Here is a 17,289-nt window from a genome sequence, read left to right as displayed (position 1 = left end):
CCTCAGTCTAAAAATGAATACATCAAGCCTCATAGACAGGTTTAGTGCCTCTAGTTAAAAAGAAAAGGCCGTCAGTCAGATAACATCCCAAGTCCAAACCAAAGGAACAATGATGAAACCAACAACCCTGAGTAAACACAAACATTTGTTCACAAAATGTAGTAAAGGGAGAAACTCCCTTCTGAGAATTCCTTAAGAGCTGAGACCCTACAGGGCGATTCAGGGATAGAGGAGACGCCATTTAGCAGATCAGTTCCTACCAATTTGCTTGGAGAAGTGTGTATCAAAATGGCAACTGGAAAAGGTAGTGACATACCTTTTAATATGCAACACTGTAAGTGCTATGCGTAAAATAAGAAGCGATGTGTAGGCAGTAGCGACTGAATTGTTTATGCACTCAAACAGTTGCCTTGAAGTATAATAAAACAGAGCATGAAATGGGACGTTCATGCAGGCCTATGAGCAAAACGAACAGAAAACCCCCAGACCACCCCACCTCACCTCCCAGGCCACCCTGCCAGCCCCCACCCCCACCATTTCTCCTGTGGCCTTAAAACCCTTGTGTTTTGGAAGGCCCTGCAGGCTGTATACATTCACCTGGCGGCTCATGAAGACCAGAAACACTGTCATAGAAAGAAGCTCTCTGAATATTCTGAATCTCTAAAGCAGAGAAACAGTGAAAACAGGACAGAAGAGCAGATACACAAACACTTCGGTTAGTGTGAAAGACATTTGAAATCACAAGTAAACTCTGAAATGGGGCTACCAAAGTAGCCAGCCCAGGGCAGATTCTAGGCAAAAATTACTGTTTCGAGAATCTGTGCATTTGGATAAATTTCTGTATCCAATAAATTTAAGCTGAATCAAAGGAACATATTCCCACCTTCGGGTGTGAGCATCACATCACACTGACAATATTTAAGAGTAAGGAGGCACTAATGAATCTGTCTTGCAATTAGTAAATCAGGGCAAGACTGCAGCTAAATTAGAGTGCTGACATAAATTCAAAGTCAGTGGTTTTAACTGTCAAAATTTTCCAGTACAGATTTTGGAAACATAATTTACTTCAAGTACAAATTTCTAAAAGATTGGTTAGCTACTCAAGTTCTGCTGTAGCAAATAGCAAATGCTAAAATAATTTTAAAGTTTTGATCATGCCATTACTCATCAAAGTGCCCTCCCTAGGAGGCACTGTACACAACAGTACAGCTTTAGTTGTTGCAGTTTATATACATAAGGAATGAGGAAGGGCATGAATTCCTATGCAGCTGGTTGAAAGATCCCCAAACAACAGCTTCTAATAAAAGCAGGGCACTATGAATCTCTAGGGCAGGGCTGCCATCAATACATTTATTCCTTTTGGTTTGGCCTTGAGAAAACTGTGTGAAACTCTCACACAAACTGCATTTTAACACACAGTGTCTTCAGCTCATGGGACTGTGCTGCCATAGGCAAGCTGTATGCAAGCATTGTATTTTCTCCATTCGTGGTCAAATCATCGTTTCCTGTTCTTGCATTCCAGCAGCATGAAAAGGAAATAATTATATGTTTCACCAGGGCCATTTTTTCCTCAGGAAAAAGTTGCTCTTAGCCCAAGAGATCTTGACATCTTGAGGGACAGTGACTATCCCGATTTTTGGCTCCCTCATCTAACTGCTGAGCCTGTCACTGACCTCGTGTGTGAAACCCATTGGCCTCAAGCCTGGAAAAGCCTGGGACGCCTCTCCACTTATATTGTACTCTACAATAGCATGTGGCCTCTGAGATCTTGTCTCAGATTTAACCAACTGTCCACCTACCTACGCTGGTGGGCAACAGGACTTCCAGCTAACAGTGACATTGTCAAGAAAGCCAACACTGGATTATCCTAGAGCAGAAGCTAGCAGAGTCAAACCAAACTTGGGGTAGAGAAGACTTCTTACCCTATTCTGATAAGAGTGGCCACTGTACTCAAGCCACCCATTTGCAGCAGGACAAGGGCTAAAATCAGCTGAGCATTTAGCACAGCCTGCATGGTCAGACTAAGCACGGATGAGTAGGGTTGAAGGGTGTGTCAGCACCCATAAAGACAGCAGTAAAGATTCTTCACACATGTCCCCAGCTGTGAGATCCACTGTTTGTGACCCTTCCTTCGTGCATTCATTACTCAAGCCCCCATGCCCATCCTTACTCATCAAATCTTTGACTGTAAAACCCGAACCTCTCCAGTACCTTCCACTAAAGGAGGGTGGGAGGAGGAAGCCCAGGGAGCTGGGAGCAAAGACAAAGACAAACCCAGTTTGCCCAGGTTCCTCACAGCCTGACAAGCTTGTTTGGGGCGGGGTAGGGATCTTTCATGCTTCCAAACCATCTCCTAGCTGTTCGGTGGAATACCAATGTGGCTATGTATACAGGTTAAGCGCTCAGCCAGGGCCTCACATGACAGTTTTGGTAAGAAAAGAGAGGAGGTCAAAGGGGGTTCATGCTAGAGTGTGTGTGTGAGCCCAGTACTTAATTTCTGTCACTAGGTCTCTGGAGCTTTTGTAGGCCTTCTCTGTCCTTTCCCTCTGCATTCCTTCCAGACCCACTCTTTCCTGTCACCTCCTATCCCTCACTTCCGGGGGTTTCATCCCATCTACCCAGGAAACAACCCACCCTATTTACATTTGGACTAAACAGACCTATGGAGATGCCCTTTATTCAATGAAGTCTAAGCATTTCTCCATCTGGATCAGGCTACTGGGGTTGATCCAGGCCTCAAACATCACCTCAGCCTCACTTCCTGCCTACTGGCCCTTCTGCCCAGCCTTACTATCCAACCATAATGGACTCCTGAGTGCTGGCTTTCTATTTCCACATCAGATCACCCTACTTGCTTTCCTGCTCCAAGTCAATCTAACTTGTTCTAGGAGGATGAGGAGGACCTGAGTATGACCTACCCGCTGGGTGGGGCAGGCAAATATTTATGGCAGGCAGCACTACATGCCACTTTCCATACCCACACTGCCAACTCTTGGGGTCACTGCTTAGAGTGACCCAAGCCTGGTCCTTTCTCCTGCTTCATGTGTAGTTTCTCAAAGCCCATGGTGATAAGACTTAACACATCACAGTTTAGAACAGCCCCGCTCTGAAACTGTGGACTGAGAAGGCCCAAGAGCCTTTGCTATGTATGCAGACAGCACTCTTGACTAACTAGGTCATTGCAACGGATGCTGTGCACTTGTAGGAGAGCCAGCCTTCTCCTAAATCCCCTTTGTATAGTCTTAGGCACATCTCTTCCCAGAGCACAGGCATACATGGGAGTGATATGCCACAACCTTACAAACTCCCTCATATAACTTGTGTCCTGCCTGGAACACACAGTCATTCTTGAGTAGATGGTCACTGTTCCCCTGGAGATTTTCTCTTCATCCTCTCTCTCTCTCTCTCTCTCTCTCTCTCTCTCTCTCTCTCTCTCTCTCTCTCTCTCCTCTTTCCTTTGCCTAATTGCCCAAATCCCTTTCTGTCTCTTATGTTTCTTTTTCTCTACCTCTGAGAAGATGGCTGGACTACCACTCCTTGGGATGTTATCAAGAAAGCAGAAATGAGTTGGTTACTGAGTCAGTGGTGGTCACCTGAGGTCCAGCAAGGGACAGAACCAGGATGAAGAGGGTGGCTGACTGATAAACTTAGGGGTGTGTTCCTACTAGGTCCAAAGAAATATAAGCATTTCATATCCTAGTAAAATCTAGCCTGTGGTAAGTGTCACCAGGAATCAGAAATCACTTGACGTTTCTACACACAGAAGAACTCTGAAGAGTAATGAAAACAGAAGCAACTGGCCTGAATGCAGGATACTGAAGTGTTCACTCACTAGCTACTGTGTGTGCCTGCCTGCACGCATCTGCATATATGCACGATGGAAGATGCAGCTAGACCCGTGCCAGCACCAGGAAAAGGATCTTCTTGGGTTGTTCATGCCTGTGCCTTTAGGTCATAACCTCAACTGTCACTGGGGAGCCTGAGGGATCCTGGAGCTTTTTGTGGCTCTGAATGCATAATGCTTCCATACTCTTCACAGCATCTGACTAAGGGGGCAGGTGTCTTGCTATTTATTTCTTAATCCAAGTATTCATAAGACGGGCAACTTCTGATACAACGGCAGCCCTGCTCTAGGGAAAGGTTTCAAAGTAATAAAAACATATGGGTATATACAAACACACATGTATGTGAGAGAACCATAAATAAACCTTAACTACAGAAGATTCAGGCCAAGCTTAAATACAAACACGAGCTCATTCTCACCATCCTTCCAAAGCTCAGCCACGAATCTGTCTGACGACTGGTGCAGGAGAGTGGCCACATTGTCATTCAGAGGGTCCATGTTCTTCATCAGCCATTCATCTGCCTTATAGTCCACCTGTCCCACACCAGAGTCAAGTGGGATGAATGGAGAACACAAAATCAAATATGAAAATAATTACCATCTTAAGTCTTAATCAAGGACTTTTCACTAAACAATCCCCAAACTGGATTGTTTTTACAGTCAAGTATCTGTAATATTATATTTAAACATGCATTCATGTTCATCACCACCTAATACTATAAAATATACTAGGATTATTATTATTATTATTATTATTATTATTATTATTATTATTTATTTATTTATTTATTTATTTCTCCCTCTTTTTCTGTGTGTGGTATAAGCACGCACACATGGAGCCCAGGTCCACTTAGCTATCTTTATAATTCACTCCCACCTTACATTTTGAGCAGGATCTCGCCCTAATCCTACAGCTTGTCACTTCAGCTAAGCTGGCAGGGCAGTGAGCCCTAGGGACCTGTTTCTCCACCATGCCTCCCAGCATTGAGGTTACAGGTGTATTCCACCACACCTGACTTCGATTTGGGTGCTGAAGATCCAGACCCAGGCCCCCATGCTGTGCAACAAACACTTCACCTGCTGAGCCATCTGCCCAGCCCCAGCAAGCAGCACTTGAATGGAGTTGTTCAACCCGAGGGCTCTTACCTTCCCCGCATAGTGGATAATGCAGAAGTCGGCTCTGTCCTTTAGTTGCCGTGGCTTTTGAAACTTGGAGTGGGAACCTTGCTCCTGAACCAGTTTTTCAACAAAAGTTTTATCTGTGGCTTTAGGGAACCAGCATTCTTCATCCAGGAGGGCCAGCACACCAGGAGGATTGGCCTGATAATGAAAGACAGTGGGGACTGACAAAGCTGACACTGGGACTATTGGGGTGACAGCTTACTGCTACCATGATTAGCTTTATGAAGATCTATGAAAACAAAAAGAAAAATAATCTCTAGAAAGGAACGTATGTCCAAACCATAACAAACTAATAACTCAAACATGATCAGAAACTACTATGATCCGTGTAGAAATGTATGTTACCAAATGAGCCTTGAAATATGTACATTGTAAGTAAACTAATTACAGGTAGATACTCGACAAAAGCATCAAATACAGAAGCCAGAAAAGAACTGGGGGGGGGGGGAGTGGAAGGATAAAAATGAGTACTTTATGTTCAGTGGTTGGCTGGATATACAAGACTCAAAACTAACCAGCTACCGCAGACACTTTACATGCTAAGCAACTTAAGTTTTTGTTTAAGTAATGATTAAATAAGCTGTATCATTTCTTATTGATAAAACACCTAAAGCTATTATTACTAAGTACAACACGGTGTGGCTGTCTGAATGAAAATGTCCCCAGACTGTGACATTTGAATAATCAGTCCCCGGTTGGTGGTGCTGTCTGGGGAGGCGTGGCCTCGTTGTATGAAGCACCATTGCAGGTTTACTCTCAAGCTGTTCCTGCCACCATGCCTGCTGCCGGCTGCCACCATTCCCTGCCACAATGGACTCTTATCCCTCTGGAACCATAAGCCAAATAAACTCTTCCTTCTATAAGTGGCTTTGTTCTATCACAGCAGCAAGACAGCGACTGATAAATTATAAGGTGATAATGTAAGTCACCAGTCACTTTAAAAGGCCTTGGGAAATCCAGAGACAGAAAGTACATCAGCAGTAACATGCTCTGTGTGCGTGTGCGTGTGCGTGTGCGTGTGTGTGTATGCACGCGAGCGCGCGGTGGTGGCTGCTAATGGGTATGAGGATTTTAGTGGGGTGAGGTTATGAAAATGTAGAATTAGTGGTGATGGTCACACAATGTTATGATTGATGCAGCACAAAACCACCGACTAATGCCTTAATAGGTAGATTTGTATATGTGAATTATGTCTTCATAAAGTAGACAGCAGTGGTCTATCTACTCAGTAGTGCTTCTGGGCATCATTTACTGCTGTAGTGCCAGCATGGCCAGCATGAGACACAGTACTCAACTCACTTTCTGTAGCATCCTTGTACATTTTTTTGGTACATAACTTTAGAATCCATCTTTTCAAGTATTTATTGGGTTAAGAACTGGCTGCATAAACAAATGTTATTTGAAAGACAAGAGGTTATAGTTAAGTATAAATAAAGCAATGTGGTGATGTGACAGGCACTGACTGGACTGCAAGGTGCATAGGACATAGAAATCCTTCTATGGCAAGACCCCTACCCCATGGCTCCTACTCAAAGAACTTTCAGGGTTCATGATCAGTTAAAGAGGGGGGAAAGTCCACAGTATCCAAGATTGCTACCCCTGGAGGAGCCACGGTCACAGTGGCAGGCAGCTGGGGCTACTGTCAGGGCTCTGAGAAATGAAGCACTACACCTGTTAGGGTCACAGAAACATTTGTCTTTTAATACAATTTTTAATTTCCAATCCCATTGAATGAAAATACCCCTAATTTTTTGTTTGTTTGTTTTAGATTTATTTTATTTGTATGAGCCTGAGCACATGCATGCAGGTGCCCGTGGAGGCCAGCAGAGGGCAGGAAGGAGGCAGAGAGAGAAGGAACTCACCTCCTCCTGCCTGTGAGCAGCTTGGCATATCTTATTACTGTGACTACTGCACCTACCCAGTCCAATACTTTCTAAAATACCACTTTCAATGTGATGCTTACCCACCGAGTTCTGTCAACAAATCTTTCCCTAGAACATTCTCTCCATCGCATCTGTGAAGACTGTGCCACTGTAGACCTGCTGTGGCTCTAATTCCCTGTGTCACTGTCTGCCTGCTGTGGCTTTGACTTTTCTACATGTACTGTGCATCATGTAGAGCCCACGCCATGCAAAGCCTTAAGCCCCCACATGATCTGGGACCTGGAGGAGCACTGCCATGCTCCAAGCTCTCCCTGCAAGCCCCTAGCTCCTTCACTCTGCTTTTCCAGGACATATTCAAGGGTCTTAAAACGTCCTGTCCTAATCCAACAATAGTCACAGTAATAGATCTGTAAAAATAACTGTAAACATAACCAGGAAATTCTTTGTGCCGACTATTGTTTGCTGTGAGCTAATCCATAAGACCGCAATGTCTCTGGAGAGGAATGTTACTCTAACTTGTATTGCAAGGCACCTGGAAACAGCTCTTCTCATAGCCCTGGCAATCTGAAACCTTCTGCTCTAAATACACAGCTGTGGTGCTTGGAAAGTTAAAATTATTTCTTTTGTTCAAGCCAGATAAATGAAGTTTTCTGCCACATTCCTTAAACTCAAATTTATAATGTGTTAGCTAGAACTACTGCACTAATCGGGTGACTGTTTCCTGGGTTCCTCTTCTTTCTGACTGCTGGACCATTCAAGATCTACAGACACTGAACCTTTACTACCTTTAAACACCTGGCACTGGTGATAACCAAAGACTGTGTGGCAAGAAAAGAGGCCTTTGAGCTGTTGCAGCAACCACTTGCTAACTGGTTTAGAACGTCTGTAAAGTGTGGTTACCACTGCATGAGGCTGTGGGGCGGACACAAACACCACAGAACAACCAAGTGACGTTAAGGTTTAATCATACTTATGTTTTGGTCGATACCAAAATAAAATACGTGAAGTTAATAATACCTTTTTGCTCAAAAGCTAACTGCCAGGCCATAGAGGCCCAAGTCAACAAGAAAATAACAAAGAAAATAAATTCTGATGCTAAGATTGTCCTTAAACATCTATCTGCCAAAAGAATGCCTGCCAGCATACTTCAAAAAACGAAACACAAAACTGTCCAAATAAAAAGTACTTACAAAAGGGAAAGCTTGAATTCAATTATTTAAGAACTGAATTTATGCCGGGCGGTGGTGGCGCATGCCTTTAATCCCAGCACTCGGGAGGCAGAGGCAGGCAGATCTCTGTGAGTTCAAGACCAGCCTGGTATACAGAGCGAGTGCCAGGACAGCCTCCAAAGCCACAGAGAAACCCTGTCTCGACAAAACAAAACAAACAAACAAAACACCTAAAAACAAAACAAAACAAAAAACTGAATTTATGTGACTCATCTTGCTCCTAGCTAAGCATCACTGTATTACCTAGAAAGGATGTGTGCCAAGTGGAGCTCCATGTGCCCTTTGACAGGCACACACCAGTGCCACTACCAGACTGGGATCTGTGGTCTGTGGGGACCACAGCACATCAGCCAACACATGCACAAACACAAAGACAGCTAGGTGGTGGAAGCTGCAGGTAAGGAGGCCTAACGAAGGCGTTAACTGCAAGAATGCCAGAAGGAAACTTGAACAGGACAGGAAGCAGAGCAGGAGGGAGGCACTCACAGGCCTCTCTATGAGGTCGATGCAGGGCTGCAGGTCCAGGCCGAAGTCGATGAAATTCCACTCGATGCCCTCGCGCTGGTACTCCTCCTGCTCCAGGACGAACATGGTGTGGTTGAAGAGCTGCTGCAGCTTCTCGTTGGTGTAGTTGATGCACAGCTGCTCGAAGGAGTTCAGCTGAAGATCATTGTCCAGTCATGGGAGGGAAGACAGGAATACTTAGCCATCTAGTTACCTCAAAAGCGCACTCAAAACTACTCATGAGGCATCAGTGACATTATTACGCTTAATGTTTACTGTTTAATGCTTTAAACAGTAAAGGGGAGGGCTTTCTCTCCATCTGCCTCTTTCTCACCCCTATCTACCCCAACCTTCACAGCATTTTTGAAAAGACGAGAGGGCTGGTGAGATGGTTTAGTGAGGAAAGGCCAGGCCTGTCAAGCTGAGTTCAATCCCTTGGAACCATGTGGTGGAAAGAGAATCGAGTTCTGTGAGTGCGTGAATGGAAACACACACACACACACACACACACACACACTCTCTCTCTCTCTCTCTCTCTCTCTCTCTCTCTCTCTCTCTCTCTCTCTCTCTCCACAGTGATGTAAAAGATGAATAAGAATCAGCCTGAGCCTAACACATAATGGCTCCTAGTAAGAGTGAGGCCCCCCACTTTTCTATTAAGGTCCTCCTTGTATCAGGTGTCTGACCTTAGCCAATATCAAATGTGACACTGCCCTGCTGTCAGAAAGTGCATCTGAGCAGCCCTCATTCACTACTGTCCTGACACAGGCCCCCCTTTCCTGTTGTTCTGTTGAGTGGAAAGATTTAAGACATGTAATTTTCTTAATTTACTCATCCTATAAGTACAATACATATTCTAATTCCATGCTGTTCTCACAAGTACAATGTACCCATAAATAACCTCTTTCATTATAAGAAGTGTCTTTAAATTAGAGCTTCAATCAATCTCCATGGAATAGATTTGTGGCCTGGCAAGGCCACATAGTACCCTACAGCCCAGGAAGCTGGTTTGCTGTTTATAATGAGGTCATACTGGGAGGGCACACTGCTTGCCTTCCAACACTGTATATTACTAACTCCCACAAAGACAAACTATATTAATACTTGTCTAAGTGTTAGGTTTGTTCCTGTCTATATAAATGGATTTTGCTTTGCCTCTGGGTTTATGATATGCTTTTATATTCAATTACATGGAATAGATTTTAAAAATAATGAGTATCTATATTTAAACTGTCAACTATATTTTAAAGACTATTTTTATTAACGCGTTCATGAGTATATATGTGTGGCATGTGTGTTATAACCAAGATTCTTTTTTTTTTTGAGACAGGGTTTCTCTGTGGCTTTGGAGGCTGTCCTGGAACTAGCTCTTGTAGACCAGGCTGGTCTCGAACTCATAGAGATCCACCTGCCTCTGCCTCCCGAGTGCTGGGATTAAAGGCGTGTGCCACCAATGCCCAGCTTCTTATAAAAGAAAGCATTTAAATGGGGGTTTGCTTACAATCTCAGTATAAAAGTTAAAGATATTTGAGCTAACAACTTGTGAGCTGTATTTCCTATACAACTTTTATGTTATTTATTAAAAGCACCGTTCTTTCAAAATCCCTTCACTTTTCACAAATTTACTAGAGTCTATACACCCCCACCTCATTATATGCTAAATTAAGTCCTCACCAACCTTTAAAAAGGATAAAAGGTACCAATATTTTTTTAAAAAATATTTTTATTTTATTTTATGTGTCTGCATGTGTGTCTACGGACAACATGCATGCAGTGACTGAGGTAGCCAGAAGAGGATACCGGAGTTACAGATGGTTGTGAGTTGTCATGGGGGTGCTGGGACCTCAACCCAGGCCCTGTGCAAGAGTACGAAGTGTAAGTGGTGAGCCATGACTCCAGCCCCGGGAGTGTATTGAATGATATGCTCAGCATGTACACACCACACGGTTAGATGCAGATGGACTAGCTTTAAGACCTGACTGGGAAGGTTTGCTTGGCATTTGACAGTTCTCCCAGTGAGTTAATAGGATGTGTAGGATGAAAGGAAGTCCCCCAAGGTCTGAAATTCTGCTGATGCACAATATAAAAAGTTGTCATTTTCAGAATTTGTTTCAGAAGCTGAAGAGCCAGAGAGCAAACCAACAGGTATGTTTTGGAAGTCTGTCTGTCAGGACTGAGGTCCCCGTGTTGGTTCTGCTCTTGCCTCCTGGCTACACAAAACACCAAGGGGCATCTGCCCACTCTGCAGGCATCTCAAACACTTCATTTCTGGTGGTGAAACCAAAGAAGTCAGGCTGCCTGCATGGGCTCCTCCATGTTCGTTTTTTAGATGTTTCATCTGCTTTGGTCATGGCTATAAATGGGGGTCTTTCTTTCACTGTATCTTCTGTTTACATAGGGAAAGGTGATAGATTGCTTTTTAATGTAATTTTTAAAAGTACCCAGCCACTATAAAAAGATTTCTCAAGTTATTTACACATCATTCATACTAAGGACTTGTACAATCGTGGTGTAAACTGAATGGAGAAAATGGCTTACCACAGTGATCCACTTTTTATGAGGCTAGATAGCATTTCAAAACAGGGCAATTCAAAACACAACAGTGGCTAAAGTGACATGTTCATCACAGCAGTAGCACCTAAGAGCAATGCCTTCTACATAATCTATCAGAGGTTGGCAGCCCACAACTGTGGAGATTCTCTGAAAATTCACAGTGGATGTGTGCCCAGAAACTTTGCTGTGTTGGTGGTGTTTGGTCAACGATGCAGTATTAGAACCCATCATTACACTGTGCCTTCACAGGACACAGGCCATCATCCTGCCATGTACCCCTCTCCAATTGCTCTTCTTGGAACTATTGAGTCAAGCCACCTTCACTCTGGCCTCAAGGTGGCTCTACTTCTACATCTCTCCCCCTTTTCCTTTGGTCAACTCTCTAGACACAGTGGCTTTCCAGCAACTTCTAACCTTTGATAAATACTCTCCCTTATCGATCCATACTGGACACTACCCAGAAGGGAAGGTCTTCCCAACTGGCAGCTTCTTGTCCTTCAAGAATGCCTAGCTGCAGAATACTCACTAGTGATCTCAAGGCCCTGGGTAGCACCCAGCACTCCCACCCCCACCTCTCTCTCACACACACACACAAGCATGCCTGTCACCACTCAGACAATCATCCCCTGAGCACACAGCCTTAAAGTGCCTCCCCAGCTCCCTGTATCACCATGCTCTTTACTCTATGAACTGAGTGATTATTTGCTGTCTATTGTGTTTAGCTCTAACCAAGAGCAAGGAATGTATGTACCTGCTTATTCTGACTGCCTGGCACCAAACTGCATACATAAGTGAACCTAACATTTGTTAGAATGAACAAAAAGAAAAAAAAAAAAAAAAGAGCAAAAGGGAGGGAGATGAATACCTCAAAAATTTCAAAACCAGCAATATCCAGGATTCCAATGAAAGAAGCTCCCTGGCGTTTGGTCCTATCCAGTGCTTTATTGATGCGGTGAACGAGCCAGCGAAACAGCCGCTCATAGGTAGCTTTTGCCAATGCTTCCACTGCAAAATCTGCCTGTAATTAGATAATATCAGCCTTTTATTCAGGAAGTAGTCTCAACAAAACACTAGTAGCTGTAATATGGTGTTCAATGCTACATAGAACTCACACTTCAAATGGCATTTACTGCTTAATTATATCTCAAAGTTACACATCAATAGAGGCATTAGTACACTTAATGAGAACTGTGGCTAATCACTTTAGGGAATGGGCAAAGCCCTCCACACTGGCCTTAGAGCCAGGGGCAACAGCATCTCTCATTAGCCTGGTTTCTTGGCAGTTTGCCCCTGGAGGGTGGGGGTGGATCACCTTCCAATCTTCTTAATCAAAGCTATTAATGTCCTTAAAAACCAGCATGACTAAACAGTAAGTATGATCTCTCTGTTCACGCTGCTATACCACCCAGTAAGAAGACAGCACAGTGGGAGTCTTGGCCTTGTTTGGCTGCTATAGAACACCAGATCTGTCTACCAGATTGGGGGACAACTGGAGATGACATTTCAAACTTACTTACAAAAAAAAAAAAAAAAAAAAAAAAAAAATCAATCTGAAATTCCTTGGGGAAATTTATCACTACAGAAAAGACACAACTCATCTAATAGCAAGGTAATTCCATGTGCTCTTACTCACTCAGTTTGGTACCTGCCAGGCAGAAGGTGAAACACCCACAGCTTAGCGTGCCAATGCATGTGTAAAAGCAGTCACCATTGCACTCACTTGTTCTTTCGTCTGGGCTTTCTGTACATAGTCTCGGCCAACCTTGATCCGGGGGGTGAGGATAGCCCGAGTGAACTCCATCACGTTCATCCCAAGCAGGTGGCAAAGTTTCTGTGCAACTGCAGTGTAAAAGTTTCCTAAATGCTCCATTTCCAATCACAATCCAATCATGGCATTTAAGCAATGGAAAACTTTAGAAACTCAAGTCTTGTAGTGTGACAAGGCTTTCGCTCTGCTAAAATGCTTTCTGTTTTTCTAGATCAACAACACATCAGCGAGAGATAGCAAGCCTTTGCTCTGCTGGCCTTTCCTATGGCTCACTTCAAGATCTGAAAGTCAAACTGTACTGTAACATGTCTTACCTTAAGTCTTAAATCACTCCACTAAGCTGGATGTGACTGGGTGACAGGCACATGGTGGATGGAGCCCCTTCTGCTAATCTAACTGTGTGACACACAGAAGGGTCCTACTGGTCAAAAGCTCTAGGAAGATGGCCCATTGCCTGGTCAAGAAATGGTGACCAGGACCCAGGTATGGTGTTGCATTCTTTTAATTGCAACACTCAAAAGCAAATGGATATGGGGGAGTTCAAGGCCAGCCTGGTCTACAGAGTGAGTTCCAGGACAGCCAAGGCTACACAGAAAAACCCTGTTTAAGAAACAAAACAAGAGATAGTGACCCTGATACAGGAGAGTCTGTCCCTTAGGAGTCACACAGAAATAAACATTGACGAACCTCAAGTGGGTTACCAAAAAGGAATTTGTATGTGTGGGGAGTTCCTATGTTCATGTGTATGTATGTGTGCACATGCGTGTGGAAGCTACAGGCCACCCTTGGGTGTTGTTAGTGGCTCAGAGCTTACTCATTAGGCTGGGCTGGCTGGACAGGGAGCCTCAGGGATCTGCCCATGTCCATCTGGCTTGACTGCAAGTATGTGACCCATTAATGACGTTTTATGTAGCTTCTGGAAGGGAACTCAGGTCCATCACACAGCTTACATAGCAGGCACTTTACCAAATGAGCCATCTTTCTGCCGCAGAAAGACTATGTCGAGGGTGGCTGATGTGACTCACTGACCACAATGCACTGGGGAGTCCCTGTGAAGCCTCCAGGATATAGGGGTTCATTTCCCTTCAGAAACAATCCAGCAGCTCCCAATACCTGCAACCGCATCCTCTTGGTGTGCAAACTTTTATTCCCGACCAGTGCTCACTTAAACCCATTTTCAACATTTAGGAACAGAAAATTTCACACTAGAAAATCTAGATTCCAAGCGAGTACAGCACATACTGCATATCTGTACTCAGGAGGCTAAGGCAGAAGGATTTAAGAGTCTGAGGCCAGCCTGCAGTACACAGTGAGACCCTGCCCCATCCCATCCCCCACTTCAGCCCCGGTCACAACCTAAAGGAAACAAGCAAAGCAGTGGTCATCAGTTTACCTGTGTTTTCTGGCATGGAAGCTTGATCAGTGTTTCTCTCCTTTTTGAAAGAGATGTTTCCAAACTGCAGCACTGAAGATACGACTTTCAGCATTGCTTTATATTGATGAAAAAAACAAACAAACAAACAAACAAAAAAACCCCATCAAATTGTAGCAGAGACATATTCCAGCTTATCTGGTGCTAAAAACTGGCTCTAGTAACTTTTTGGTAATTCTTCAGGGTTTCGTAAAACAAAGGCAGTTCTCATTAGCTGCCCAGTTATTTTCTAATTTGAGTTATTTATAGCCAATTCACAGGAGTTCTAACAGTGAGGGGCAGAGAATCAGAACACACGTACAGAGTATCTCTTCGTGGGAGAAGCCCATTATGTGCATTGCTTCCATGGTCTCCTGAAAATTATCCTTGTCCTGCTGTCCAGGGATGGGAATATAGCCATTGGAGAGGAATCTGTAGTTATTAAAACCTTCCAGGAGTAAGTCAGCTAAAAGGAAATACAATGGGATAAAATGTAATTCATACTCATCAACAGACTGAAAGACTCTACATATGAACACCGAGAACCGCAGGAGAATGGGCATGACATCCAACCCATTACTGGCACAGTTTTCCTTGTTAATTATACAATGTGGAAACGTACAGTTTTCCAGTATTTGTTTCAATGAAGAAAGGAGAGAAGATATGAACAGGTAAACACCTCTGTAGTTTGTTTTGGTTTTTTGGCATAGTGATTTGCACAACTTTCTATTTGAAAGGGTGTGGCTCAGAAACAAGTAAAATCCCCAGATTTAAATAATTTCACCATCATCTGAATGAAAGCTTTGAAATTCTTATTCTGCATTTCTATCTTAGCAGGTAACTGGCTCTCTTGCTCTCTGATAGAGAATTCCCCTGGAAATTCCTTCCCCTAATTCTTAACTATATCACCCTGACGTTCTATTAGAAACTGTTTGCTTCCCCTACACCTTCTTTTAACACTTTGAAAATCCTTTGATTCATTTCATTTGGATTGAGGAGTCTTGTCTGTTTGCAAATGAAAGCCCCAGAGTTTTATTCTCTTCAAACGTATCATTTTGAGTGTTTGGATTCTTTGTAGCAATTCTGTGTGATGTCGAGTTCTTACCCCTTGCAGGTTTCCCTAAGTAGATTCTAGTTTTGTGTACTCACAGTATTATAGGTGAGAAAAGTCTTACGGCAGTATGCATCTACTGTAAAGCTACATAATATATAATATAAATGTATGTAGTAACTGTGCAGAGACACTGAATCTAGGACTCAAGGAATAAAGAAGTTGTCCATCTTCTCTCAGCATTTCTGAGTTAGCAAATTCTTGCCTCAACCAGACAGGCTCTCACTATGTAGCCCTGGCTGGCCTAAAACTCACTATGTAAACAAGACTGGTCTCAAATGCTCAGAGGTCCACCTGCCTCTGCCTCCTGAGTGCTGAGGTTAGACCATACTTGACTTTAAATTCTTTTCAAATTAAATGTTTTTTTTGTTTTTTTTTTGTTTTTTTTTTTAACCAAGAATTTTACTTTCTACTCTCCCTGGCCCTAAGCCTCCAGTCCTCATGATTCATATAAATAAACACCCACTACTTACTCATTCTAGTGGTTAACGAAAATACAGTCTATATTTAGTTGTAAGTCATGGAATGAAAGCTTTTATTTTACATTTTATTAAGTAAATTTACCCCTCCCCATTATCAATATTGGAAGAGAATCATACAAAGATGGCTTTTAATTTAATTTAAGACAGGGTCTCTTTATGTAGCCCTGGCTGTCCTGAACTCTTTATGTAGACCAGGCTGACCTCAAACTCGGGATTGGCTGGCTTCTGCCTCCCAACTGCTGGAATTAGGGGTGTGTACCAGCATGTCCAACTCTATTTGTATTTAAAGAAAATTTCTAGAGCCAATATAGTGAAACTGCCACTTAAGAGCAATAGTCAAACTGGTAACTGAATGTAGAGAAGTAGGAACCCCGTTACTCACACTTCAGGTGCTCCCCTGCTCCAGACAGCAGCTGGTAAAAGATATGAAACGTACGTTCATCTTTAGCTTGACGAACAGCACGAGACTTTTCCAGAAGGTCTGAGCAGAGAAGGTTAAGGATGTAGTTACTAAGTGGGGGCTGAAGGGTGGGGGATGGAGGGGTGAGGATGGTGGGGGCGCTGTGGCTTTCTTTCTTGGCTACATACCAACTCTGATACAGTGAACCTATCTAAAGAATTGTATTTTATGTGAGACAAAAGAAAAACAGCTTATGATTCTTATTAATTTTCTAGACTCAGTGGGTTGGGAGGGAATCAAAGAGATTACAGGTATTTCCTTTAACCCCCTACCACACAGTACTGTGGACTGTGTTAAAAGAAGCTACTAAACATGAATGAAATATAGTTGCTTAAGGTAGATAGTATCTAACACCAGAATATCACAAGTTTAAAAACAAGGAACAGTTGCAGAGAAACCAGCTAGGAGACAGTCAATGAATGAAGAGCTAAGAACATAGGTTTGCTATGTGTTACTTTTCTCGTTGCTGTGGCACAGTTCCGGACAAAAGCAACTCAAAGAAGGAAAGATTTACTTTGGCTCGCAATTTGAATTCATCACGGTTGGGAAGCCATGGCAGTGGGTGCACGGAGTCCGTGGTCACACAGCATCCTCAGGAAACAGAGCGATGAGTTCTTGCTTTCTCCTCTGTATTAGATCCAGGGCCTGTGCCCATGGATGGTACCACCTACATGTAAAGTGGGTTCCCCACTCAGCTCTGCAGAGACAATCCTTCACAGGCCTGCCTGGACAGTTGTTTCTTCTCAGTCTAAATCCCACTAAGCTGAAAATCAAGCTTAACCATCAGGGCGTGGGCCAGAACCACATGTGCCTGAGCACTGTGCTCCTGTGACACCTTGGTAGAAACCTTGCATATGCTAGG

The 17,289-nt window shown here is 43.5% G+C and overlaps 1 protein-coding gene across 2 annotated transcripts in view; it reads right to left on the bottom strand.

Moving 5' to 3' along the window:
• Myh10 (myosin heavy chain 10) overlaps positions 1 to 17,289 on the bottom strand; it is a 127,863-nt gene that overhangs the window by 40,911 nt on the left and 69,663 nt on the right. For both annotated transcript variants that reach the window (XM_027427091.2, XM_027427092.2), the window contains exons 8-15: positions 16,350 to 16,448; positions 14,697 to 14,840; positions 14,357 to 14,452; positions 12,916 to 13,034; positions 12,061 to 12,213; positions 8,625 to 8,798; positions 4,991 to 5,164; positions 4,264 to 4,378 (exon numbers count right to left, since the gene is read on the bottom strand). In XM_027427091.2, coding sequence (XP_027282892.1) covers positions 4,264 to 4,378; positions 4,991 to 5,164; positions 8,625 to 8,798; positions 12,061 to 12,213; positions 12,916 to 13,034; positions 14,357 to 14,452; positions 14,697 to 14,840; positions 16,350 to 16,448 — 1,074 coding nt within the window. The remainder of the gene's footprint in view (positions 1 to 4,263; positions 4,379 to 4,990; positions 5,165 to 8,624; positions 8,799 to 12,060; positions 12,214 to 12,915; positions 13,035 to 14,356; positions 14,453 to 14,696; positions 14,841 to 16,349; positions 16,449 to 17,289) is intronic.

Source organism: Cricetulus griseus, chromosome 7, assembly GCF_003668045.3.
Source record: "Cricetulus griseus strain 17A/GY chromosome 7, alternate assembly CriGri-PICRH-1.0, whole genome shotgun sequence".
NCBI lineage: Eukaryota > Metazoa > Chordata > Mammalia > Rodentia > Cricetidae > Cricetulus > Cricetulus griseus.
Note: the sequence above shows the minus strand (reverse complement) of the source record. Positions and strands in the feature narration are given on the sequence as shown.